Here is a 25,334-nt window from a genome sequence, read left to right as displayed (position 1 = left end):
CAGTGCAGCAGCAGCTTTGGACCTGATCAGTTTATTGTTTCTGTACAAACAAGAACATGAGACGCTGCAGATGTTTCCTCTTCACACTCGAGAGGGATACAGCATCTGGAAGGGAGACAGAGGACACATGAGGACATGAAGACAAAGAATCTTGGGATACGTGAGGTGAAGGACAGCAGTGGTGCATCCTCCAAAAAGTGGTAAAGAAGGAGCATTTAGACGAGCCTTCGTGCGGTGTTACTGGCCGTTAAATGCTCCTTCGAAGGATGCAGCCCAGAACTGGGACACAGACAAAGCATCATCTGCGTTAAGTGACACCTGACCAATCAGCTCATCATGTCATGTCCCCGCCCCTTTCTCACTTTTATTCAAACACATTTCGACCTTTTTCATTCACAATCCAAACATCCACCCAGTGATACAATATAAACAGCACTGAACACCTGTCCTCTTCCATATACCTGCCACACATCTTTGTAATTTATACTTTATGTTTGAGCTTCTGTTTGTTCTAAAGCTGCTCGTCAACTCGACACTAAATACAGAATTCACTAAACGCACGTTTTCTCCTCTGACAGTTAAAGACAATCCGCCACATGATGTTTTTAAAGCAGGAGACAAACTGTTTAAACACCAGAGATCATCTTATACAAATACAATGATACATGGGGTCCTTGAACGCACCACCCCTCAGATGTCCCGGGGCTCCTTAACTCACCACTCTGACTCTGTGTCCGATGGCTTTAGCCGGCAGGTTGCTGCTGAACTTGGCTCGGACCATCCCGCTGCTGCCGTGCGCTCTGGTCACCTTTCCCCAGATCACTCGGGTCTTGTTGGGTTTACCGCCCGGCGTCACTGTGTTCCTGCACACGAGTGGAAACATGCATTCATACTACAGGACAGCCCAGATGGGTGGAGTCATACCGCTCAATGATGGAGTATTATACATTACTTACATAGAACAGACTGTATGATCGATATGAAGTGCAGTCTGACTCAAACTAGAATTCCTTCATGATTTTAACATGTTAACTTGCTCAGTATTTTAATGTCCAACAACTTAGCTGAGTTGTTCTCTGTAGAACTGATGGAACTACAGCTGCAGCCGTCAAGCATCTCTGACCAACGTGTCACTGTGTTCAAACAAGCGTGACGTCATAAAGTCCCTCTCTGATCAGAAACACTGACCAGGTGTCACACATCCACCTCTGACCCCTGCTGGTTCTTACTTCTTGGCCTTGTAGACGTAGGCGCAGCGTTTGCCCAGGTAGAAGTCCACCTCGTCTCTGGTGTAACATCCCTCCAGCTTCAGCAGAGCCGTGTGTTCACGCTGGTTCCTCAGACCGCGCTTATAGCCGGTGAAGATGGCCTTACTCCACAGTCTGCACACACACACACACACACACACAGTTAATATATTCAATTTAGACAGACAGCACCTCTCTGCTTCCTGCAGCTCAGAGCAGAAACATGGTCCACACAAGTCTCAGTCCACCTGGTCTAGCTACCTGTGTGAACATGCACCTGTATGTAAGAGTGCACTGAGTAACACACGTCAGTCCTCCTTTGGCTGAAACAGAGCTGAAGTGTTTCCATGACAGCTGAAGGCTTTGAACTGCATCCTGCCACACAGCAGAGGTGATGAGGTGTCAGATGCTGCTCATGGACTCTGAGCTGTAATCTACAGGTGACGCCGCGGAACGTAATGACACCTGAAGTCGAGCTGGTGCAGGCTGGAGCTTCTGTTCTGACATTTGTGGACCACATTTCTGCTCTGAGAGAAGGAGAGTCTGACCTGAGTCAGCACTACTGTGTTCAAGCATGATTTTACCTTCCAGGCATCGTCAGTCTTCTCCAGGTGAGTCCACCTGCACAGACAGAAACACATTAACGCTACAGATCATTGTCTTCTGAAAGTTTGAGACACCAAACCGATCATGATGAGCTGTTTTCAGTCCTGCTCTGTCAGATTCATGCTCCGTCACATGTTTACCTGGTTTAGCCTGAAGAAGCCCTGAGGTGAGGCTCACACACAACGACAGTGTGTCTGCAGCAGGACTAATTATACAGCTTGTACTCTAACAACTCAACATGAAAGTAGAACTCAGTTATCCAGTCTGCCAGGAGCCGTCAGGTCCAACAGTCCTGTAGTAAACCCTGCAGGCTGCTCAGTGACTTAGCTTCAGCTAGCTTTACGTCTTACGTTGCATTTTAGCCCAATACAAACAGCAAGGGAGCTAACATCTTACACTAACGAGCCAATCCAGACACTTAATTCACAGGTCACATTTTCATCTGTAACACATTCTAGTTCAAACGACCGTAAACAAACACTTCACCCAGGAGACTGTCTGATGCTAACATGCTAGCGCTAGCTGTGTGCGCTGCTACCGGCACACACTCACCGGTGAACCCGGGAAAATATCACCACGAGCAGACCGGACTGTAAGACCGCCATGTTGTCCCAGCTCAGCTGCGACACACAGCGGGACATCAGACTCAATCTACACCAGGACTCAGCTCTGCAGCTCGGACTATCTCCGCTCCGTTAGCCGCTGTTAGCCTCATCCAAACTCAATCTCGGCCATCATAGACTCCATCACCGACACAAACACACCGGCGGACAGAAAACACTCTGGCCGTAAAGTGACGGTGATTATCAGGCAGAAATAACGCGGATTGACGCCGATATTTCTACATTTAGTCGGACATGTTGGTTCTCTTACCTTCACTGTGAGGAGAAAAATGGAGGAAAAGGAAGTGAGAAAGGCATGCTGGGAAATTATCGTAAACTGAGGCGACCGCGGACCCGCCTGAACGAAATGGACCCGCTCAGTTATTATGAGCTCCATTATATTTAATGTTTAACTTCGACAGAATGTTTTATGAAGAGAAACACACAATAATAACTTTGTTACACGCAGTTTTATTTATTTCAAATAAAATCATTTCTATGTTAATTTTCTCTATTTTGCTTTACGCGTTTTATCGTAAAGAACGTTAAACTATTTTTTTTTTCATTTCTAGGATATAAAAGAAACTTCTTACCATTCAAAGACGTTTAATGTTTATTTAAAGAACGCGTGTTAAAACATTTCTAACTAGTTTGAAATCAAACAACTGACAAACTGACGTATGTTTGTTTTGATTACCTGCAACTAATGATTCAGAACATGTTTAAGGACTTTTAGTTAAATAGTTTAAATGTCGTGTTTGTGAGTTTTGAGTCTCGTCACTTTTCAACAGGTTTTATTTTTGTTGGTTTAGTTGTGTGTGTTTGTTCTGTAACTTAATTTGATCTTTAGGTGATTTAAATAAATGAACTTGAAGTTTTAACAGTGACAGTGTTCATGCTGCAGAATCAGAATCATTCGTGATGGTTTTATAATTGTTCATCACTTTATTGTTGCAGCTGGTAAATATAGATTATGGATCATTGTAATGTTTTTATATTGTGAGGCTTTAAAGCTGTAATGAGTGTGTGAGCCGCTGACTGCTGCTCGCTACACTCTCACTGAGATGTGCAGCTGTGAAGCTTCTTGTCTGTTGAGATGAGAAGCTTCAACAAAATTAAATTCTCTTGTACGTTTGTATCATCTCACTTCTGTCACAGCGCTGATGCACTTAAAGAATCTTTGACAAACAGCAGTTACGGTCCTCAGATTGTTTCTATATTTCTTTTGCTCCATCGACGGTCATGTTGTGGTTCCTCTCTTGTGACAAATGTGCTTATTGTTAAGTCACTTTAGACAAAAGCGTCTGCTAAATGTAAATGTTTATGAGACAACAGAAACATTAATATCAGTGAAGAGTCAAATTAAAATATTTATTTAATGCACTTAAACTTAACTCAACTTTTCTTACAGCTGTCTTCAAATCTTTTATACAGTTTTCAGCAAAAACAATAAAACAAAGTGAAAAAATGTAAAACTTAAAAATTGTGAGAGTCTGTTCGTCCTCCATGAAGAAACGGTGGAATGTCCTTTAAAACCATGTGACACACGCACATGGAACCTTCACATGACCTGGCACGTCACATGACCCGTCACCGCAGCAGGAGAAACACATGAAGAAGAAAAACAAACATCTGTACAAACATGAAACCAGCTGTGCAACACCTGCAGAGCGCCTGTCCACTCATGGCACACGATTGGACAGCACTACTGTCCATCATTGCACCTGTGAGGACCTCACAAGATCTGAACCCACTGATGATCTGATACACCTGCAGAGGGCGGGGCCATTGTTCAGGCTCTGATTGGTGGAGCTCGTCAGCCTGGGAGTCAAATTTCGAGGAAGAATTTTTTAAATACTGGAGTTGTGATGCTGCGTTCAGGTGAAACAGGAACGAACTGAAGGTTTGAAGCTTCCTCATGTCCCACAGCACCTGAATGCAACACAAGCACTCATTAAAACATGTTGTTGTTAAATTTAAGTTACAATTCTCTCCTGTCAGTGGAGTTCAGTTGCAGCTCAGCGTTAACCTCCACACAACAGGATATTATGGGCTGCATTGTGCCGGCTCACTGTAACTGATCAGATTACTGACCTCAGAACAAAGAAAATGTTTGTCGGCAGAAATCGTCTCCCAACAACCTGATGTGGGGACAGAACGTAGAGGAACATGATTGTGTTTCTTAAACCAGCATTCAGAGATTTGTGAGCATGAGAACCATCGCTGAACGCAACATGTGTTCAGTGAACGCAACATGTGTTCAGTGAACGCAACATGTGATGGAGGGAGCTGTCAGTCAAACCGCGCTGCACTTACATGAGCAATGATGCGTTTTATGTTTTGGGTGAACTGTTCCTTTAAACACACTGACTTGGAGCTCCGCCCACTGCAATGTGTATTTTTACATTCTCAAACTAGAAACTCATCCTTTAACCTCAGATTATGGATTGCGTCTATCTGAGTGTCGTCATGGCAACACACGTTTCAGCCTCATATATATTTATATGTATATATTTACAGAATATATTTGTACACATACATTTGATAAAGATAAAAACTGAAAGTGTGACAGCACAACAGCTCACACAGTGTTTTAGTGTCAGATCAGGATTTGTGTCATCATCAAAATGTCCCAGAATGCAACAGAAAACCGAGGAGGAGACCTGATTGTCCTCCAATCACATCAGGAGACAGCTCAGACTGTCAGGAAGAATAAAAACACCAGAATAATATTAATTTAACAACAGGGTGCAAATAAAAACTAAACAGAAGAGATGACGTCCGTCTGTTGGCTGTGAGACTGAAGACCATAAACATCCTCCGAGTCAGAGTTCAGGGTTCAGCAGACCTTTGTCTTCACCAGGTGACGTCCATCGGTGACACTCAGACTGACGTCCAATCAGACAACAGAAAGGATAAAAAAGATGCAAATTTAAATTAACTGTCAGTTTTGATGTCTGGATCTGATGGAGACACGAAGACCTGAAGAATCACATGATAACAGCTACATGCTGTTACCCTTGTCAGCTTCAACTCAAAACATATTAATGTAGTGTTAGCTAATGTTTATCATCATAGTTAGCTACATTAGCCTACTCCCCAAACTTATTGGGTTCATAAGGTTGGCTAAAATCAGCATTATCGATAGCAACTTGCAGCGGAATTTCAGAACCAAATGGCATTACATTAGCTAGATCTACATTAGTAGATTAATGTTAGCATGCGTAACATTACAGCTACCTGTCATTAAATCTCTAAATCGCCAGATATTTTAGCTAATTATTAAGCAACTAGACATGAGATTTAAGTTTTACTGTAAAACCAATTTAGTTCATAATGTTTGCTAATATTAGCCGTGAGTGATTTCATATCTATAAACATTCAATATCCTTTTGTATTGTTGGTGTAATCTTATCTTTTTTTTATATTGGCTTTAAGGCCACAGTAGCCTTTAATAATGTGTGAAACTATCCGAGTTGGTTTAATCTACATACAAACTAGCATCATAATGTTTGCCAATAATAGCAGTAGGTTGCATTAATCTACCTCAAAACAACTATATAAGTGTTGGCTAAAATAGCACTAAGCTACATTAGCTTCAGCTCCAACTGGAATTATGTGAACTCTTGCTTACAGCTAGCTACCTTAGCTTAGCCTGTGCACCAATCTAGACTCATGCTAATATCAGCAGTTAATTAAATTAACTTAAATAAAATGCTATAAATGCTAGCTAATCTTAGCATCAACTTTTATCTGCTTCAGCCCCAAACCAAGTGCGTATTACTAGTTAATGGTTACAACTAGCAGAGTTAGCTTTATCTACTGGCTAGTCATTATATTAGCTGAAAGCTATGCTTACATCATCTCCATGGCAACTACCCGGGTAAACAGCCAATGTTAGCAGCATGCTACATTAGTGTCATTTTAAAAAAGCCTGTGCATTTATGTTAGCAGTAAGCAGCGTGATGTTTAAAACCAACTTTATCAATTGAATAAAAAATAAATCAACAATGTAGTTATATTAGCATGTTGCTACATTAGCTTCATTTTCAAACCAACTGCATCAGGTCTTCACTCATTTTCTAATTTTCATGCTTTACATCTAAAAATGTCAGGACCTTGTGTTTGGTGGATCTATAAATAAATTAAAGGTTGATAACGTCAGTGTTAAAACTGACAGGTCAGCCAATCAGAGTCAGAACAAAACAAGAAAAGTAGGTAAAAATCAGTTCCAACATCCCCAGAGAGTCAGAGATTAGTTTACAAACCAACTGGAGCCATAAAATCGGAGTCAGACCAAACTATGAGATCTATGATGGTCCTGAGTCAGTGGACTCATCCTGAACTCAAGAGGCCTTCGGTTAACTGTTGCTTTAGTTTGTTGTGAGTTTGAGCTGAAACCTGCTGAAACCGTTTCATCCTCAGACTTCGTCTCCTTCAGATCCAAACTGTTTCAGGTTTTGTCTACAGGTCGTCTGTCAGACTGACGCAGGAGGCAGACTGAGCGCGTGCGGCGTGGTCGTGTTGACTAGATGTTGACGGAGGGTCCAGGGGTGGTTGTCGTTGTGGTGATGGGGTGTCTGGGCGGGGCCAGGTCAAGCAGGGCGCCGACGGTCCCGGCCACCTGGGGGAGCCCTCGCTCCTCCAGGATGTGCAGAGGAAGACACAATTGACTCTACAGAGACAAACACCACAGAGGAAAAACACAGCAGGACAAAAGAAAACAACAGAAATGCGGGTCAACGGATGGAAAATCAAACCAACGGAGAAAATAAGAGTAACCATGGTAACACAGGAGAAATGAGGAGACATCAACTGAAAAGAGAAACGTGAAGCGATGGAGGAGAAGAACAGGTGAGACACCCACAGAATCACTGAGCGAGGTTCTGACAGACACACAGAGTCCAGCTGCTTCACTTTGTTTATTCATGTTGAGGCACCACACACTCGTCTTCACCTTCATCATCCTCACTCTTCTTCTCTATAAAAAACATGTGCCAACACAGCTGGAGGGTTCTACTGCAGAACCTTCAACAGGTTCTCCTCATGTTTCCACTGCACTTTACAAACTGGGTCGAGTCCAACAGATGTCCTTCATGTTGTGTTCTCGCTCACTCACTCGCATCACTGTCAGCGTCACACAGCACCACCATGGTCTGGACCACCTGACACACAGTACAAACAGTAAAAAACACACGCGGACAGCCAGCCAATCATAAGGCACAGGGGGCGGGGCTTCAACCAATAGGAAACAAGCTTCAGGGTAAACATCCAGTGAGATTGTCAAGTTTTAACTTCACCTGAAGAAACACATGATCATATGATCACATGATCCTCCATGGCTTCAAAGAATCTGTGACCCTCAGGAGATGCCGTACAGCAGAGGTGGACAGTCAACCAGTCAGAACCAACAAGTCAAGTCCAACAAGTCTCAAAGTCAGGACCAACAAGTCCAAAAGTCAGGACCGTCCACATGATCTGTCTGCTGGTCTTGACTAACGAACACACCATTATGTCCTAATCTGGAACCTGTTAGGCTGCTGTTGGATTGATTGATTCAAATAGTTCCTGTTGTCAAATTGAAGAAGGTTAGGGGATGACATCATCATCACATTTAACGTCATCAGCATCGGTCCGAGTCCAAACCTCTGCAGTCCAGAAGGCTCGAGTGATTTCCTTTTAAATGATCATCATCAGTGCAAAACAGTCGCCAACACTGATACAGAACATTTTTACTCCAAAAGAAAACAGATCATGATTCATTAAGAGCAAAAACTATTCTGATCTGGTAAAATTCTACTGAACTGGTCCAGATCCCTCTTGGTCTCAGAGTCACAGACCTCTGGTTCGACTGATGGGGGGTTGATGCTCAGACATCAGGAGGGTCTCTGAAAACAACAGCTACAGTTCAGGTGGTTCAGAAATCTGATCAGCGCAGACCCAGGATTACAAGTCCCATCCGGTCTATGAATGCCTCTGGATCCCCCACCAGGGTCTGAAAAGTGCTTTGTTATCTCAGTATTCAAACTCTTATCACGTCTCTCTGCTCTCTAACGTCTGACTCCTCCACTGGTCTGGTGATGTTCACTTCAGAGGACGTCTGTGCCACGACATGGACTCAGGCAAGAAGCAGGAAGTATACGGATGACTCACAGAGCAAAGCGAACTTTGTGCTAAACAAGTCCAAACACAAAATACTGAGTTATTACTTTAAAATGTTGTGCTGTGAATTGTACTTTTATCACTGACTTATTCTGCTGCACTGAGCAGTTTCTGTAGAGGATATTTAAATAAATTATCAGATGTCTGTTGACACGTTTGTCTCATCCTTGTATGTGCCGTGTCGGAAATTTTGTGCTCAGGTGGGGCTCAGACACGCGGGGCCAGGTGTATGTAGATGGCACACAGCACCGACATGACGGACAGATAGAAGAGGGCGAAGCCTGCGAGCTGGACCCGACGGGAGGGGCTGATAATCGGAGGCGGAGCCATGGAGAGCAACGTGCCCACCATGCCATAAACCCCACCTCTGCCCCCCTCCAGGACCTCCCCCACCGAGCAGAGACGGTCCTGAGTGTTGGAGTCGGGTGGGATGGAGGTGACGAGGGATAAAAGTCAGAAGACAACAGAGTGACAGAGGAGGATTAATGAACGGAGAGATGATGAAAGAGAAGAAAGAAAAGCTGTTAGTGGTTCAGACACATTCCCACGACACAGATCTCAGGTCAGTGACTGAACGTCAGATCTCAGGTCAGTGACTGAATGTCAGATCTCAGGTCAGTGACTGAATGTCAGATCTCAGGTCAGTGACTGAATGTCAGATCTCAGGTCAGTGACTGAATGTCAGATCTCAGGTCAGTGACTGAACGTCAGATCTCAGGTCAGTGACTGAATGTCAGATCTCAGGTCAGTGACTGAATGTCAGATCTCAGGTCAGTGACTGAGATCAGCCTGATATCAAATATCTGCTCACATTCAGAAGCACATAGATCTGATTTGAATATCAGTTATCACAGGTGAGGTATCACCTTTAATCAGTCCTGGGGTGTGTGTGTGTGTGTGTGTGTGTGTGTTACCTGTGGGACTCCGATCCTGCGACACGCCTCCAGGAAGTTCTCAACGTTCCGTCGACATTTGGCCATGGTGAGTTTAGGCTGCAGGACACAGAGCAGCAGAGTTAAAATGGCGATGGCGATGACGATGACAACGATGACGATGATATGTACTCACCACAGCAGGGGAGGGGACGTGGATGCTGGGGACGGATCGTGGTCTCACGTGATTTGCGAGGTGACAGAGCACCACCCCGTCTGTCAGGGCGGCTCCCAGGTCACTGGGCAGAGACACCTTCAGACGAGCCTCAATGTTCTGGACAGACCGACAGATGTGGAGAGACAAACAGGTTAACAGCTGTTGTGGATGTTGGGGTGCATGCTCATGCTAGAAGATTTCAGCTTGATAAAGGTTGTAAATAACTGTAAACCTGTAAAGACCCAGGTGTTAACGGGTGTGACAGCACGTGGAAATACAAACCTTTCGGAGCTGCTCCACCAGCTCAGCATCTTCTCCAACCAGAGGAGGAGCAGCAGGAGCCTCATCCTGGCTCTGAGGAGCAGCAGCATCACCTGGAGGACACAGAGGACATTCTGTTGGTCAGAGAGCTTACAGGTGAGATGATGATCTCATCCCGATGTCACAGGTAGGCAAGAGAGAAAAATGATCTCTCCAGTCTCACCTTTCCTCTTCTCTTCCTTCTGACCGAGACGAAAGAGAAAGCTCTCTGGTCTCAGGCTGGCTGTCCGACAGGAGGCCACGCCCCCTGAGCTGGGGTAGGAAGGCGTCTGATTGGCTGGAAGGAAAAACAGAATCAGTCAAAGTCAGTCAGGAAATAAGTAAGTGAACGTGAAGGCAGAGTCCAATCTGTGATGACTTACCTGTAGGAGACAGAGCAGCTCTGTCCTCCCCCTGCAGAGAGACACAAGACAGTTACACACCTGAACAAACACACCTGGACACACACACCTCAACACACCACACGTTCCTCAGCTTCCACAGGTTTTATTCACACTGATGCTTCATATTTGATCCTGAAGATTAAACTCTGATAGACAGACAGACAGACAGACAGGCAGACAGGCGGCAGCATGCAGGTTGCAGTACCTGCAGCAGACAGGAGATGGAGCTGTCAGAAGCGAGAGAGCGACAGCCGTCTACAGACACCCCAGTCACAGACTGACAGACAAGAAGAACAGAAAACAGTAGAAAAGGTGCAGAAATAAAAGATGAAGGTTGAAGAAGTTATAAAACACAAAGTGAACTATGAGAGAGGAAGGTCATTCAGATGTGAAGGTCACTGTTGTCTGCAGACATCTGTGAGTTTAGCTGATCCAGAGTCTGCTGAAGTTGAAAGATTGTGACAGACTGACGGATGATTGGATCAATGACCCGTTTCCGTCCTAACAGTATCAGAACCTACTCTGTCAGCTGCCATTGTTACTTTGAAAATCAGGGATGCAGCAATTCAATCAGATCAGAGATCAGTCATGATGTCACTGATCCACATTAAACACATCCAGATCCATTGTCTGACCTCACGTTAACTGATCTCAGGTCAGTACTCAGCGTTATGAGACAACAATGATGATCTTCATCTGATCCTGAATCAGAAGAGTCCGGTGAGTCACCTGTCTGTGAGAACCAGGACGTCTCTTTATAGTGTTTGTGTCAAAGTCTGTCTCAAAGACCAGCACAGCACACTGAGACACAGACAGGTGAGACAGGTGAGACAGGTGAGAGAGAGAGACAGAGAGAGAGACAGACAGAGAGAGAGTGACAGAGACACACAGAGAGAGAGACAGAGAGAGAGAGAGAGAGAGAGAGACAGAGAGAGAGACAGAGAGAGAGAGAGAGAGAGAGAGAGAGACAGAGAGAGAGAGAGAGACAGAGACAGAGACAGAGAGAGAGAGACAGAGAGAGAGAGAGACAGAGAGAGAGAGAGACAGAGAGAGAGAGAGAGACAGAGAGACAGAGAGAGAGAGAGAGAGAGAGAGAGACAGAGAGAGAGAGAGAGAGACAGAGAGAGACAGAGAGACAGAGAGAGAGAGAGAGACAGAGAGACAGAGAGAGAGACAGAGAGAGAGAGAGAGAGAGAGAGAGAGACAGAGAGAGACAGAGAGACAGAGAGACAGAGAGAGACAGAGACAGAGAGAGAGAGAGAGAGAGAGAGAGACAGAGAGAGAGAGAGACAGAGAGAGAGAGACAGAGAGAGAGAGAGAGAGAGAGAGCGGTGGATTGAGGCAACAAAGGAAGAAAAACTGAAGAGAAGGTGAAAAAAGCAAATGTAAAAACAAAAACATAAAGATAATAATAAAAGTAAAGTGAAAAAGAAGAATTGACAGACGAACAGAAGAAACAGAAGAAGAGTTAATGCAGAAAGCAGAATCCGTTGTTATCTTCATCCTGAACTGAAGTCACACTGTTAAAATATTAGAAACACCTTCATGTGACATCAACAACTGCAGACAGACAGACAGACTCTGGTCTTGAGACTGTACAAGGGAATAATGAAAATGAAGAGTTACTCTCACTCAGCAGCCGCCTGATGTTTCACAATATCTGAAATCCAACTGGATTAACGTGAGCCACTGAAGACACACTGATCTGGAAACCAGTCAGACCAGTAAAACCAGCACAACAGACATGATATTTAACAGAACCAACAGTTGGAGTGTGAGGGAGGGAGGGAGAGGTGATGGTGACAGGGAGATGATGGACAGGTGCGTTCATGCTGTTCAGGTGCAGTCAGTCGCCGTGTTTACAGAAAACGTCGAGACAATTTGTTTCAAACTTTTGAAAGCTTGCAAAAAAAATGAAACATAATAAAGTCAATGCGGTGAGTTTCCTGTGTTTTGTACTTGGCTACAAAATTTCGTCAGAGGATGATGCAGTGTAAGCTGCGTGGCTACGTGACGCGTGGCTACGTGACGCGTGGCTACGTGACATGTGGGATGGCAGTAAACGGAGGCTCAAGCTGAACAAACCAGGAGACAAAATCAGAATCAGAATACTTTATTAATCCCTGGGGGGAAATTGTTTTAAAATGGAGGGAGGTCTTCAGGAATTACTTTCAACAGGGCAAGTTGTTTGTCAAGTTGCAAATTGTTCTTGCATGTCAGCTAGCATCATGTTGCACTGATGACGATGCAGACAGGAAACAACTGACCTGTCATGTGAGCTGAAGGTTTGCTATGTCAGAGTTTATTCAGCAAATCTGATTTAATCAAACATTTTCAACATTAACTCTGATTCACAAAAGAAAAACACACCTCAAGCGAGCAAACAAACTTTGTTGAGATGTTTTTTTTCCAAATGTAGCGGTTTCATGACATTTCTAATGCTTCAAGGAAACAGGACACGTGTGTGTCAGAGATGTCTGTAGGTTAGATTATAGAGATTATATACTGATCAATCAGATTACTGTAACATCACCACAGATGAAGCAGTTTGTTTCACTGTGACCTCTGATTGAGAATGCTCATGTGATTTAATACGTCATACAGTTGTGACATAAATTATCATGGAACCAGCAATTTTCCTCTAGAAACTAAAACCAACCATGAGCATCAATAATCTATCACAGTGATTATTCAGAACAACACGTCACAACATCAGGTCAAACAAGAAAACCTCAGAGTCAAACAGCATCATGTTTAAGAGAGCGATGTTTAAGAGCTGAGACTATAATTCAACAGGCTTTTATTGTGAAACAGCCACAGGAAGTGCAGTGTTCTTATCTTCTTCTGTGGTGATAACACATGAACCTGAGTCAGGTGGTTTTGGTTCAATAAAGACTTTTTTTTAAGTCCAGTTCAGTTAGTAGATTTTGGGGGGCGTGGCCAAACTCTTACCATAAAGAGGGCGGAGTCATCAGTGTGGGTGGAGCGTCTGGAGGGGTAGACGTTCTGAACACACACACCAGACAGAGACACACACATTAACAAAGACACACGAGGTTAGGTGAACAGGTGTGGCAGTGGAGGGGTGTGGCCTGCATGATGAAGGGGCGGGGCTACATACAAACTGAAACTAACTGAAACTGATGTTTTTATAAATCAGACAGTTTCTACACGTACAGCTAAAATGATGAGTGCATTAATTAAATATTTTTAAACTATTAACTATTAATCATTTATCAGTTTGAGTCAAAGTTCTCTGATGTCAGCATGTTAAAAAGAATGCTTTGTGTTTCTGTCCTCCGTGACAGTGAACTGAAAACCTTTCCGATGAAACACTGATCGACACTTTTATCACCCTTTTATCACATTATAGAGACAAAACTACTAATCAGTAATGGCGGCTGTAGCTCAGTAGGTAGAGTGTGTCATCTAGTAATCTAGAAGGTCGCTGGTTTGAATCCTGGCTTGCCCTGGCTGCATGTCAAAGCGTCACAAACTGCTCCTGATGCATGGCAGCCATCACCGTCAGTGTGTGAATGAATTACTGCAAGTCGCTTTGGACAAAAGCGTCTGATAAATGCCTTAAATGTAGATGTAGTCAATCAATCAGTCAAGGAAATAACAGATCAATCAACAATGAAAATAATCATAAGATTTTTTTTTTTTTTATCCAGGGCTTTTGATACATGGAACCACTGATCCTGGAACCAGGTTTAGTGAAGACAGAGTGACAGAACAACATGTAAACAGACAGGATGATGATGAAGCGGTTGGAACAGGAAGTGATCAGATCCAATTCTAGCTGCTGATTGGATGGCGTTTGTTGTACCGTGAGTGTGTAGATGATGGTGGTGAACCTGTATGGTGTGTGGGAGTCTCACCTCACTGTCTGGACTGGACTTTGTTGGACTCTGAGCTGCTTTATGCTGAAAAACACAACAGAGTGACTGTATGAACATTCAGGAGACATTAAAGTTGTAGTCTGTGATTATTTTTGGTTATATATTTGCTAAAACTGTCATTATGATCTGACAGTAGAATCAGACACAGGTCAGCTGTCTGTGACTCTACCAGAAGCTGTTATTGGATCTGTCAGAATCCACCGCTCCCGTCCCAACACAGCCAATCAGAGCCAAGGGGTGTGTCTGAGAGGTGTCAATCACTCTCGAGCGTAAGCTGCTGACAGCCGCCCCTTCACTTTGTTCTCAGAACTCCAGACTGCAGCTTTAATGCCCCTGATGAAGGATTCTGTCTATAGTACATACTAGGGGTGGAACGGTTCATCAAAAAAAATCTGTCCTGTTCGGTACGCCTGTCACAGTTTGGGGCGCGTGTCTACCACTCGGTTCAAAGCCATGCGCAACTTCTTTCTCTCATTTACTAAGGAGGCGAAGCGTGTACACTCCAGAGCAGCAGGTGGCGGCACTGAGCTGGATGCCAACCGCCAGTAAACAAGAAGAAGAGCTACGAGTCAGCTGTGTTTCTGGCATCGTGGCTCGCAGGCTAGCTTGCAAGCTTCGATGCCAGAAACACAGCTGACTCGTCGTAGCACTAGCTCGTGAGTCAGAGCAGGAGAGCGCAAACAGCCGGTAAATATTGTAAATATTATATATAGATATTAAGTAGTATATTGTAAGTAGGCTATTATTATCTTTACTACTTTATCCATTTACACCGTTCCTACGTCAGTACTATTTTTTTGTTTGTTTTATTTTATTTTAGAATCTCTTTTATTTTTCCAATCATGTATATAATGTTTTATTGCATTGTGTTTTTTACTACGTTATTGGTCCAGAGACAATGGGCTAGGACTGAGTTTCCATGGCGATTAGCAATACTGAGTGACTCATAATGACTCAAATCCTTAAAAGGAACCATATTTACCAGCTCTACTCCAGGGATACTGAAAGTTTCCTGACTGTGACTGCATTACTGTGATTACATTATATTAGTGACAGTGAATAGCTACTTGTTCTTAGCATTTGTTAAAGATAACTTTCTTTGCCAAATAAATGAAAAGCATGTTGGAACTAGCAATATCACCTCTCCTGCAGTGCCAGAATCCACCTACTTCTAACTTAAGAATCTCACAATTATGTATCAAATGTCAGACTGCCTCATTCTTTTGTGTTAACTTGATTATACAAGATATAATTGATTTTTCTAATGATCAGCGTAAACCGAACTGTACCGAAAACGGTGACCACAAAACCGTGATATGAACCGAAGAGTGGATTTTGTGAACCGTTCCACCCCTAATAAACACTGTTTACAGCTTCTGGTTATCATTAACATTAATGATCAGCTGTGATATCAAATACCTTTAAATTATTAGAGATTCAACAGTTTTCTGAATATGAATTGTACCGGCATGAGGCAGGTGGTTCTGGTGTGTGACGGGTGGTTCTGGTGTGTGACGGGTGGTTCTGGTGTGTGACGGGTGGTTCTGACGTGTGACGGGTGGTTCTGACGTGTGACGGGTGGTTCTGGTGTGTGACGGGTGGTTCTGACGTGTGACGGGTGGTTCTGACGTGTGACGGGTGGTTCTGGTGTGTGACGGGTGGTTCTGACGTGTGACGGGTGGTTCTGACGTGTGATAGGTGGTTCTGACGTGTGACGGGTGGTTCTGACATGTGACGGGTGGTTCTGACATGTGACAGGTGGTTCTGACGTGTGACAGGTGGTTCTGACATGTGACGGGTGGTTCTGACATGTGACAGGTGGTTCTGACATGTGACAGGTGGTTCTGACATGTGACGGGTGGTTCCGGTGTGTGACGGGTGGTTCTGACGTGTGACAGGTGGTTCTGTTGTGTGACGGGTGGTACCTTTGTGTAGCTGGTGTCTCTCTGCAGAGATCGATTCTTCTGTCTCTCCTCGTCGTACCTCAGAGCAGCGAGCTGAGCCTCCCTCCTCATCCTCTCCACTCCGCCTGCACCAGCTACACCTCTCTTAGGGGAGACGGGTCGGTCAGACAGACAGACAGGTGACAGCGAGACAGGCTGTATATTATGGACTATAATATGGACATTGGTTGCAGTCCGCAGCAGTGTGTCTCTGTGACGTATTACCTGGCTGTGGGAGCTAGAGGGCGCTGTAACACCATCCACCACACTCCTACAGAGAGACAGACAGGAAGTTAGACAGCACGCAGTGTGAGACAGGTACTCACCCTACAGTCGTCTGTCACTGATGGATCTGGGTCTGCTGCTACACCATACATCATGTCATGTTACTATGGCAACCAGCCAAAGTCAGCTGTCATCACAGACGCCATTTTGATAAAAGCTACAAATATGAACGTGTGTATACCTGTGTATGCGTCTGTGTGTGTGTGTGTGTGTGTGTGTGTACCTGTGTGTGTGTCTCCTTGTGTCTTCTGTCCTGGTTGAGTTGTTTTTTCCTGGAGAACCCTGGACACACAAACAGGAAGCGTCAAACAAAATAAAAGCCCTGTGGTCAGTGATGTCCTGACGATATAACAGCTCACTGGGAACTGGCTGATAAAACACAGTGAGCCCATCTTAACCGTTCAATTCTAAAAACTACCTCTCTAGTGATGCGTCTCTCGATGTAGGCCATGAACTGAGAGCTCAGGCTGGTACCATCTCCTCCTCCTCCTCCTGCTGCTGCTGCTGCTGCTGTTGCTCCTCCTCGACTTCTCCTCCCTTCCTCCTCTTCCTCTTCCCCTGCACAGCTGTCGATGAAGTCTATTTGCTCCGATTCTACATCTGGAGAAAGTACAGGAGACATCACGATCAATGATAAAATTCTAAATTAAATTTCTAAATTTTTAATTCTGTCTGTTCATCTTTTTAAATTCCCTTAATTATCAAATGTTTCCTCTGAATGTCTCAAACAGGTCAGGATTGATTCCAGCTGATCAGCCTGGACTGATTGAGACACCTGATCAATACATCCTCTGATAAGATTAACTCACGTGTGCCGTTAGCCAGCAGAGCCCCTCCTCCTCCTCCTCTCTGTCTCTGGTCTCTGCTGATCTCAGCCACTCTCTGTGGCAGCTCTGACAGCTCCTCTGTGGGCTGAACACAGACAGGAAGTGAGCTCACACACCCACAGGAAACAGGCGACAGAACATGCTTTGTGTGTGTGTGTGTGTCTGACCTCGTTCCCTGACCACCTCTTGTCTCCGCTGTCGACACTGTTGAAGCCAGAGTCCAGTGCTCCGTATGGACGCCCAGGGTACAGCTCATCAACACTGGCACATAACACACACACACAATTATACTGGGGCTTTTATTGTGAAGGATCTAGTTTAGAAGGAAGTTACTGACTTCCTAATCAATGAGTGAACAATGTTTGTGTGTCCTGACCAGGAGCTGAAGGTCAAGGGTCGTCTGTCGTAGTCGGGGAGCTCCGGTGTCGTCTTACTGGCCTCCAGGTTCAGGTACTTAAATATGTGGATCTTCCCTTTAATACAGATCTGCATATACACAGAAACACTCACATGAAGTGGAGGCTCAAACAAACAGTGTTTGGATGCTGATGATGTCACTTCCTGCGAGTACCTGTGCCGGTGGGGTCTGCAGAGGGTTGTTGTCGAGGACGATGGTCTGCAGCTGTGTGAGCTGTCGGTAACAGACAGGGATGGACGTCACCTTGTTACAGGAGAAGTCCAGACGGACCAGAGGGAGCTCGGCCAGCTCTGAACACACGCACACGCACAGACACGCACACGCACACTTTTTAACAAATTCTGAAGCTCACTGAAAGCTGGGGGAATTTATATAACTTCACTTCTGTCACTCAGCACTTCATGTGTGCATACCTGGAGGCAGTCTGACCAGGTGGTTCCTCCTGATGTTCAGGTCTCGTAGAGCCTCCAGCTGACCCACCTGAGACGGCAGAGTCTGGATCTCATTACAGCTCACGTCCTGCAGGAGTCAGCCACACAGCCATCAAGAACCCATAATCAAAAAGTAAGAAATAATCACGAGGACATAGTAAGACGGACTGACCAGCTCAGTGAGGTGTCTCAGCTGTCCCAGTTCTTCTGGCAGAGACACCAGTTTGTTGTTGCAGGCGATCAAAACCTTCAGAGGGAGACTGCAGACAACTACAGGGAGGACAGACAACTGGTTCCGACTGACGGAGAGACAGACAGGTCAGAGAGACAGTCAGGTCAGAGCAGATAGGTCAGAGAGACAGTCAGGTCAGAGAGACAGTCAGGTCAGAGAGACAGTCAGGTCAGAGAGACAGTCAGGTCAGACAGACAGTCAGGTCAGACAGACAGGTCAGAGAGACAGTCAGGTCAGACAGACAGGTCAGAGAGACAGTCAGGTCAGAGAGACAGATAGGTCAGAGAGACAGATAGGTCAGAGAGACAGACAGGTCAGAGAGACAGACAGGTCAGAGAGACAGTCAGGTCAGAGCAGATAGGTCAGAGAGACAGACAGGTCAGAGAGACAGACAGGTCAGAGAGACAGACAGGTCAGAGAGACAGTCAGGTTGTAGCCCACAGCTAACCCACTGACTACATGCAAACATTACACTTCCTGTTTACACCGCTCAGAGCATCATAGGAAATGTAGTTCCAAAGTTCCAAAACTTGGAGCAATTATCTCCCAAACAAAGGTGTCAGTGTGCTGCTTCTCTTCAATCACACCTCCTGAATATAAACGTTTAAAAGGGTTCTTATTTTTCTTTAACAGCTGCTCACTGTCATATGTGGACTGTTTTCAGTGGCAGATGAATCCACTTGCGTGTGTGTGTGTGTATGTGTGTGTGTGTGTGTGTGTGTGTGTGTGTGTGTGTGTGTGTGTGTGTGTGTTACCTGAGGTTCAGGTAGGTGAGGGCCTGCAGGTTGAGCAGACTGTCTGGCAGAGACCTGAGACAGTTCTGATAAAGGTTCAGGCTCTCCAGAGACACAAAGAGACAAACCTCCAGAGGAAGCTCCGACAGACGGTTACGAGACAGGTCTACACACACACACACACACACAGAAAACAAAAAGAGAGTTAATGTTATATTACATTACATGTATCAGACACACACAAGCAACAACAGCTGGATGTCACCAGAACTGATAAAAACAGCAGAGGAGTGTGTGTGTGTGTGTGTGTGTGTGTGACAATCTTGTGACAGAGTCTGAAAATAGAAACCAAACTTCTAACAACAGTCACTCTGTATCTGGATCTTCCTCCAATCAGATCAATCGCTGTGGTTGTCATGGTGACAGAGGACGCCAGAGACATGCAGGTGACCCCATGACCAGCCGATCTCTAACGCGCTGTTAGCTCCCCCTGCTAGTCACCACTGACGAACGAGAACATTTCATCAGCAGTTCATTTTCCTTTTATTAAGTTTACTGTAAAATAAAAAAAGGTATGGTGGCCCTCAGAGCTCAAAACTGTAAGCAGCTTCAGAGGAAATACTCATCAGTCTGACAGCACAAGATGCTACTGTGAGACGACAAACCAACATAGAACCACGACAGTAGAATCTGTTTCCAGGCGACACTAAAACACGCACACAGCTTGGACAGTTGGTTGTTTGTGATTTCTGAAATGCTTGTTTTTCTGGTGTCCCGTGTTATCATAGATCCCGCTGGTGTTCCTGCAGCCCTCCTCCTCCTCTGATTGGCTGTCTTCTCTACACTGGAGTCCAACTGTGACCTCATTGTCATGTCCAAACTTGTTCTGTCGTTTGTTCCTGCTGTTTAATTTACAACAACACAACAAGAAACACACACAGCAGACACACACTGAACATGTTGTGATGTCATCAAACAGGAAATCCCTCTAAACTTTTGCATTTATTAGGAGTTAACTATGTAAACACAGAGTACTCTCAGTACTTTACTGTAAAACACAGAGTACTTAAGTGTGTGAATATTTGTGCAGCTGTGGGGGAAGCAGCACCTGGCCGGCAGGAAGTACACATCACAGCGGTAACTTCTATTTCCTGTTGTACAACACACACACACACACACACACACACACACACACACACACACACACACACACACACACACACACACACACACACACACACACACACACACACACACACACACAGTCCTGAAGTGACCGAATCAATGTTATATAAATTCATCCTGCTTTCAGTGAGTTCAACCAATCAGAAGAATTCTTCCTCGCTGCTCTAAAAGCCAACGCAGGAGCTGTGCTGCCCCTGGCAACTACTGTTTTTAGAGCAGCGAAGAAGAAGCTGGTTTCAGGTTGAGTCAGACGGAGCAAAATGTCAGCTATCAGGCAGCATTTCACTCTGGATCGCTCCACCAGTTACAGCCACATGTTCAGTGTGTCAGGTTGAAGTTTGGAGCAGCGGCACGACTGCTGCCAATTTCAACAGCAGCAATCTTAGAAAGCATCTGAAGACGCAACTCACGAGAGGTGACAAAACTCTCCTCAAACTTTATGAGACCTTGAGGGAACAAGTCACGTCGGCTGAAAGATGACCAGGTGATCAGCTTTACTACTGACCTGATCATTGATCTGCACTCTGAGTTAAGACTGACTGTCAGAATATATAATACAAGAATGTAATGCTGTGTGATACGGTAATTTTATTTCCTGATAACGATATATATCCCAATATCATATTTTTTTCTTAGAATTATATGTATATATTCAAATCAATCACATCTGGGACTAGTGCTGGGCGGTAAACCGGTTCACACTGAATACCGGAGTATATTTTTGTTATGATTTTCATATTTTCGATATGAATTTTGTATATACTGCCATACCAGTGAATTTGATTACACAACGTTCGGAACACTGCACCGCCTGACACTGTTTCAGACCGGACCCTTTTCAATGTTGCACTTCTAAACAGGCATGGTGCAACTGCGAGGCGTGGTGAGGGTAAACAGTAGTGATCTGGTGTTACGTTACGGTGAAGATGGCTAGGATAGACATGGCACTTCATCACTTCATCCACGGATGTAAAGATGAGCAACTGGAAAGCTGCTGAGATCCGGGAGATGCTAGCTCTCCTTGGTCTCTGTAGCTGTCAGCTTGTTAGCTGCTAACGCTCGCTACTTTCAAATTGAAAGCCCCAAGCTGCTCCCTGTTAGCTTTCTGTTGCTTGAGGCAGCTAACGCGAGGTGCCCTAACCCTTTAATGGTGGGGGTTTAACATCAGCATGTGTTTGACTGAGGAGGTGAGAATATGGGCCATGGGTCTATAATTAAGTAAATCTATCAAGCGTTGTCACATTTCTTCTGATGCATATGTTGTACGTCACTGTTCACGCCCAACTTAATGCTTTATGTCACATCACATGTTTATGCCTTCCCCGTGGCAGCTTTTTGGGAAAGAAGGAATATTAAACCTCCCTTTTAGACAGACAGGGCGGGTGAGTGCAGCCTTTTCAATCTAACAGGGGCTAGTAATTCCTCTCTCAACCAGTAGAAATGAAGAATAGCTAGAATTTTGAAAAATACTGTTATATACATTTTTGGTCATACCGCCCAGCATTATCTCAGCACTACTTTTGATGTGAAAAACCATGGGAATGAAAGGGTTAGGTTCTGCTTCCGTATCCACATCTGATGTAACGTTACTAGAAACGTCATTTTCATCTTCCATTGCGCTCTCCTCCATCTCCGCCATGCTGCTTTGCCTCTGCTTACTCCTGAGCAACCAGTGCCGTTACTGAGTCCTTGTGGGTGACGAAAAAATGCTACCACAAAGCAGTGGTCATTCTCTCAGTCAGACCATACAACACTGATAGCAATCATAGCACATCCATACATGATGAGTAGCATATACAGCTTTTTCAAACAAGCACTGCTGACGGATCAGTACTCAGTATCAGCCGATACCAAAAGCCCAGGTATCAGAATCAGAATGGTACTGGAACATCTGTAGGTCACAGTGTGTGTAAACTGGCTCCAGGGTGCATCTCTCTGACGCACAACCAATCACAGAGCTTCATATTGTGTGTTTCTACAAAGTGAAATTAAAATGATTGTAAAAAAGGGAAACATTGAGATTGTTCCTGTAGATTATCAGCTTCTGTACTCCACACATTGTTTATAATACTGCAGTACAGACAAACACATGACACGTCCAACATCTGAACAGACACGTCTCACATCTGTACTGACACATGACACACACTCCTATTAAACGCCAACAGGACATCAGAATAACTGGTCATTATTAATGGCAGCTCTTCAGCTGAAAGTGATCTGTGAGGGGAAACAACTCAAACAGACTCTGTTACTCAGTGCGTTTACATGCACAGCTTTCAGATTACAGCTATAATTCGACTATGCTGCTCAATCAGACAACTGCAATTGTCCGAGTATACATGCTGGTGAGAAAATTGAATTACTGGCCAAGGCATGTCATAACCCAGTACGATGGGTGGCACTGTACCCATTTCAACTAGTGGCAACAGAAACACCTCCAGCTGACCTCTTTACGTCACCAGCTGCCTCGGCAGTCGAAAAAGATGGCGTACGAAGAGCGAGACGAAGCTACATCTTTGTACACTTTGTATATGATGTACATGATAATTACACAAACTAGATGCACAATGGCACTCTTTCTTGCAGTGATTTCGGAGGAAAGCTGCTGCTGCCACCATCCTTCTACTTCCGGCTCACAGCCCTGGGAAAAAAAATAAAATATATACATACAGGAATAATGTGACTATCAATTGAATAATCTAGATGTATTAATGTGACCATCAATTGAATAATCTAGATGTATTAATCCGACTATGAGAAATCCGATCCGGTTCGATTTTGGTTTGGTTTTCTTGTGTGTCATGTAAACAATTATTGAATTATCAATTTGTAGTTAATCTTGTAGTCAACCGGTAGATAAACTAATTGTTGCAGCTCTCTGGTGCATTTGTAATGAAATCAGTGATTAACACATAAAGGATTAAAATCCCCTGAAGGGATCATGTGCAGCGACAACATTCATGACAACATGATACAGTATTTGTTTCATTATTAACTATTTAAAGTCTGTCTGCCTGTTTGTCTGGACTCATCTGATGTCTGGATTCAATCACTTGGTAAAACCAGTTTGTTGCGTTGGTGTCATGAACACACACACACACACACACACACACACACACACACACACACACACACACACACACACACCCTCCTCAGGTCCGTTTGTTTTGTCTGTCCACGCCGCTCGGGTGGGCGGAGCAGCTTTCATTGCCCCCTGCCTCATTATTTAATCACGTCTCATCAAACACTACAAAGTTAAAAGTGTGCGTTCAACTTTTCAATATTCAGCTGACGTCACTAACTCAGGGTGAGGCTCTTACAGCCCCAAAACCAGAGTCCTTCCGGCCCGGTCCGGTCTGGTCAGGTCCTAGCTGTGGAGGACTAATTTTGATTAAAGAAACTAGCCGTGTGCTAACACTAGCATGTCCACCACACACTACAAACACTTGTGTTGCAGTGTTAGCATGCTAGCTAACTACACCAACTGACATCAACAACGGCCGTCCCATTTCCAAAACTTACAGGTGTCGTGACACAAGTTGAAACCCCAAAACATTGTGTCCCTCCGCCTCTCCCCGGCGGGTCTTTGCCTCATTTTACCACCAGAAAACGAAATAAATCAGCTAATCTATTGTTCCACGACAGACAGACACTTTCACACATGATGAGCAGGCGATCGAGTTGTAATTTAACCGCACTGCAGGTTGCTAGCTTGCTAGAGTTAGCCGACGTTATTTTGGGCTCTGCTAATGAGCGGATAATGTCATAACGTATAATTACTTCGACATTAAAATCGTTCAGCAAGTATTTAAAAGACTCAATAATAGGCGCGCTGAAATTTATCTTTTAATATCTGTGAGCAGCATTTGAACGAAATGGTATAATTACAGACAGAAGAATCACGGCAGAGTCAGATTTTTCGGGGGGGACGATGTTTGTCATAACACGGGCCCTGATGGTTTTCCCCATCCCATCCTTCCCATCCTTCCCAGAGCCGCTGAAGTTGGATTTTTACTCTCCACCGCCCTCAAGTTCAGAAAAACTGTGTCCAAGTGACTTTAACCGACTCGACAGACACTCGCACGGCTCACTGTGTCCGCTCTCCGGGCTCAGTCGCTCACTCACCGGCCCTGGTGGTGTCCGTCAGGTCGTGGTTGGCGGCGCTCCGGGGAAACTCCTTCAGCTTCCTGCCGCTGAGGTTCAGGCACCCGGTGGCCGAGGCTTCGTCCAACGCGCGGTCCAGAGAACGGTTCCAGGGCGCCGGACCCGCCGGCCCCAGTCCGTTATTATTCCCAACTAAAACATTCCCGGCGCCGCCGCTGCTGCCGCCTCCGACCGTGAAGTTGAGTCCGGTGTTGTCCGCAGACCCCAGCAACACCGAGGCCGCCATTACACACTCCGGCTGTTAGCTCACAGTGCTAACGGCTAACTCTCCCACCCTAAACTCCAGAGGAGAGCCGGGCATGCGCAGAGCGGCGGACCGGTCCACAAACTGTCCGCTTATTATTATTATATTAACAGAACACAAGGACACAAACAAACACTATTAACGTCATAACGTGATAATGTATATTATTTGTATATCTCATTTACATGATTTGATCAAGAGACAGGCGACATGTTGCTATTACTGAGCACGCTGGTGACATGTGTTATACACATGTAATATAATATAAGATAATATAACATAACATAACATAATGGGACTAACGTAGGAGGGTCTAACATCATGGGGCTGAGCACAGGACACTACAGCTCAGTGTACATGTAGTGAACCTGCCTGTACAGTGCTCATCCTTGGTACAGCAGGTCAAACACTGACTTTGGGTCAAGAACCTGATCACACTCATCTAAAGGCTCAGCCGGCACAGAGCTGGGCCTGAGGCTGGAGGATTGCTGCAGGTTATGTTATTGATTTGTTTCACCCATCAGCCCCTCACTTAATACACCGATGCAGCATCTTC

The 25,334-nt window shown here is 44.8% G+C and overlaps 2 protein-coding genes across 7 annotated transcripts; both read right to left on the bottom strand.

Annotated features, from left to right (window-relative positions):
* Window positions 1-11: 11 nt before the first annotated feature.
* Window positions 12-2,853, bottom strand: rpl35a (ribosomal protein L35a). The gene is made up of 5 exons (XM_037124840.1): window positions 2,727-2,853; window positions 1,832-1,868; window positions 1,230-1,382; window positions 719-863; window positions 12-105 (listed from the first exon to the last, which is right to left on the bottom strand). Exons 2-5 carry the CDS (start codon window positions 1,840-1,842, stop codon window positions 82-84), a joined length of 333 nt encoding a protein of 110 aa, XP_036980735.1. The 5' UTR covers window positions 1,843-1,868; window positions 2,727-2,853; the 3' UTR covers window positions 12-81.
* A 952-nt stretch (window positions 2,854-3,805) lies between these two features.
* On the bottom strand, window positions 3,806-24,844 carry lrch3 (leucine-rich repeats and calponin homology (CH) domain containing 3). Of its 6 annotated transcripts, none has more exons than XR_005079458.1 (21): window positions 24,496-24,837; window positions 19,204-19,348; window positions 18,389-18,515; window positions 18,199-18,304; window positions 17,939-18,075; window positions 17,744-17,853; window positions 17,535-17,628; window positions 17,350-17,452; window positions 16,959-17,140; window positions 16,764-16,822; window positions 16,481-16,526; window positions 16,238-16,360; window positions 14,292-14,336; window positions 13,363-13,416; window positions 10,390-10,420; window positions 10,191-10,304; window positions 9,989-10,080; window positions 9,686-9,823; window positions 9,532-9,609; window positions 6,857-7,130; window positions 3,806-5,343 (listed from the first exon to the last, which is right to left on the bottom strand). XR_005079458.1 is itself a non-coding variant. In XM_037124741.1 (21 exons), exons 1-20 carry the CDS (start codon window positions 24,758-24,760, stop codon window positions 6,984-6,986), a joined length of 2,196 nt encoding a protein of 731 aa, XP_036980636.1. In that variant the 5' UTR covers window positions 24,761-24,837; the 3' UTR covers window positions 3,806-5,343; window positions 6,944-6,983. The 6 variants fall into 6 exon arrangements, 5 of the variants coding, with proteins under 5 accessions (XP_036980636.1, XP_036980627.1, XP_036980645.1 ...); XM_037124741.1 differs by having other exon boundaries at window positions 6,944-7,130; XM_037124732.1 differs by having other exon boundaries at window positions 3,808-7,130; window positions 24,496-24,836.
* Between the last annotated feature and the right edge of the window lie 490 nt (window positions 24,845-25,334).

The sequence above is a fragment of the Acanthopagrus latus genome, chromosome 2, assembly GCF_904848185.1.
Source record: "Acanthopagrus latus isolate v.2019 chromosome 2, fAcaLat1.1, whole genome shotgun sequence".
Taxonomy (NCBI): domain Eukaryota; kingdom Metazoa; phylum Chordata; class Actinopteri; order Spariformes; family Sparidae; genus Acanthopagrus; species Acanthopagrus latus.
Note: the sequence above shows the minus strand (reverse complement) of the source record. Positions and strands in the feature narration are given on the sequence as shown.

What these genes read in the sequence shown, in the direction of transcription:
- rpl35a (XM_037124840.1), bottom strand. An exon ending in TACGTCTACAAGGCCAAGAA is followed by an intron (nt 864 to 1,229) that starts GTAAGAACCAGC and finishes ACTCGTGTGCAG; the next exon opens with GAACACAGTGACGCCGGGCG. An exon ending in TCGGACACAGAGTCAGAGTG is followed by an intron (nt 106 to 718) that starts GTGAGTTAAGGA and finishes TCTCCCTTCCAG; the next exon opens with ATGCTGTATCCCTCTCGAGT.
- lrch3 (XM_037124724.1), bottom strand. Translation starts at nt 24,760, where the DNA reads ATGGCGGCCTCGGTGTTGCTGGGGTCTGCGGACAACACCGGACTCAAC. An exon ending in CCTGGTCAGACTGCCTCCAG is followed by an intron (nt 18,076 to 18,198) that starts GTATGCACACAT and finishes GCGTGTGTTCAG; the next exon opens with AGCTGGCCGAGCTCCCTCTG. An exon ending in ACGTCCCCTCCCCTGCTGTG is followed by an intron (nt 9,610 to 9,685) that starts GTGAGTACATAT and finishes TGTGTCCTGCAG; the next exon opens with CCTAAACTCACCATGGCCAA.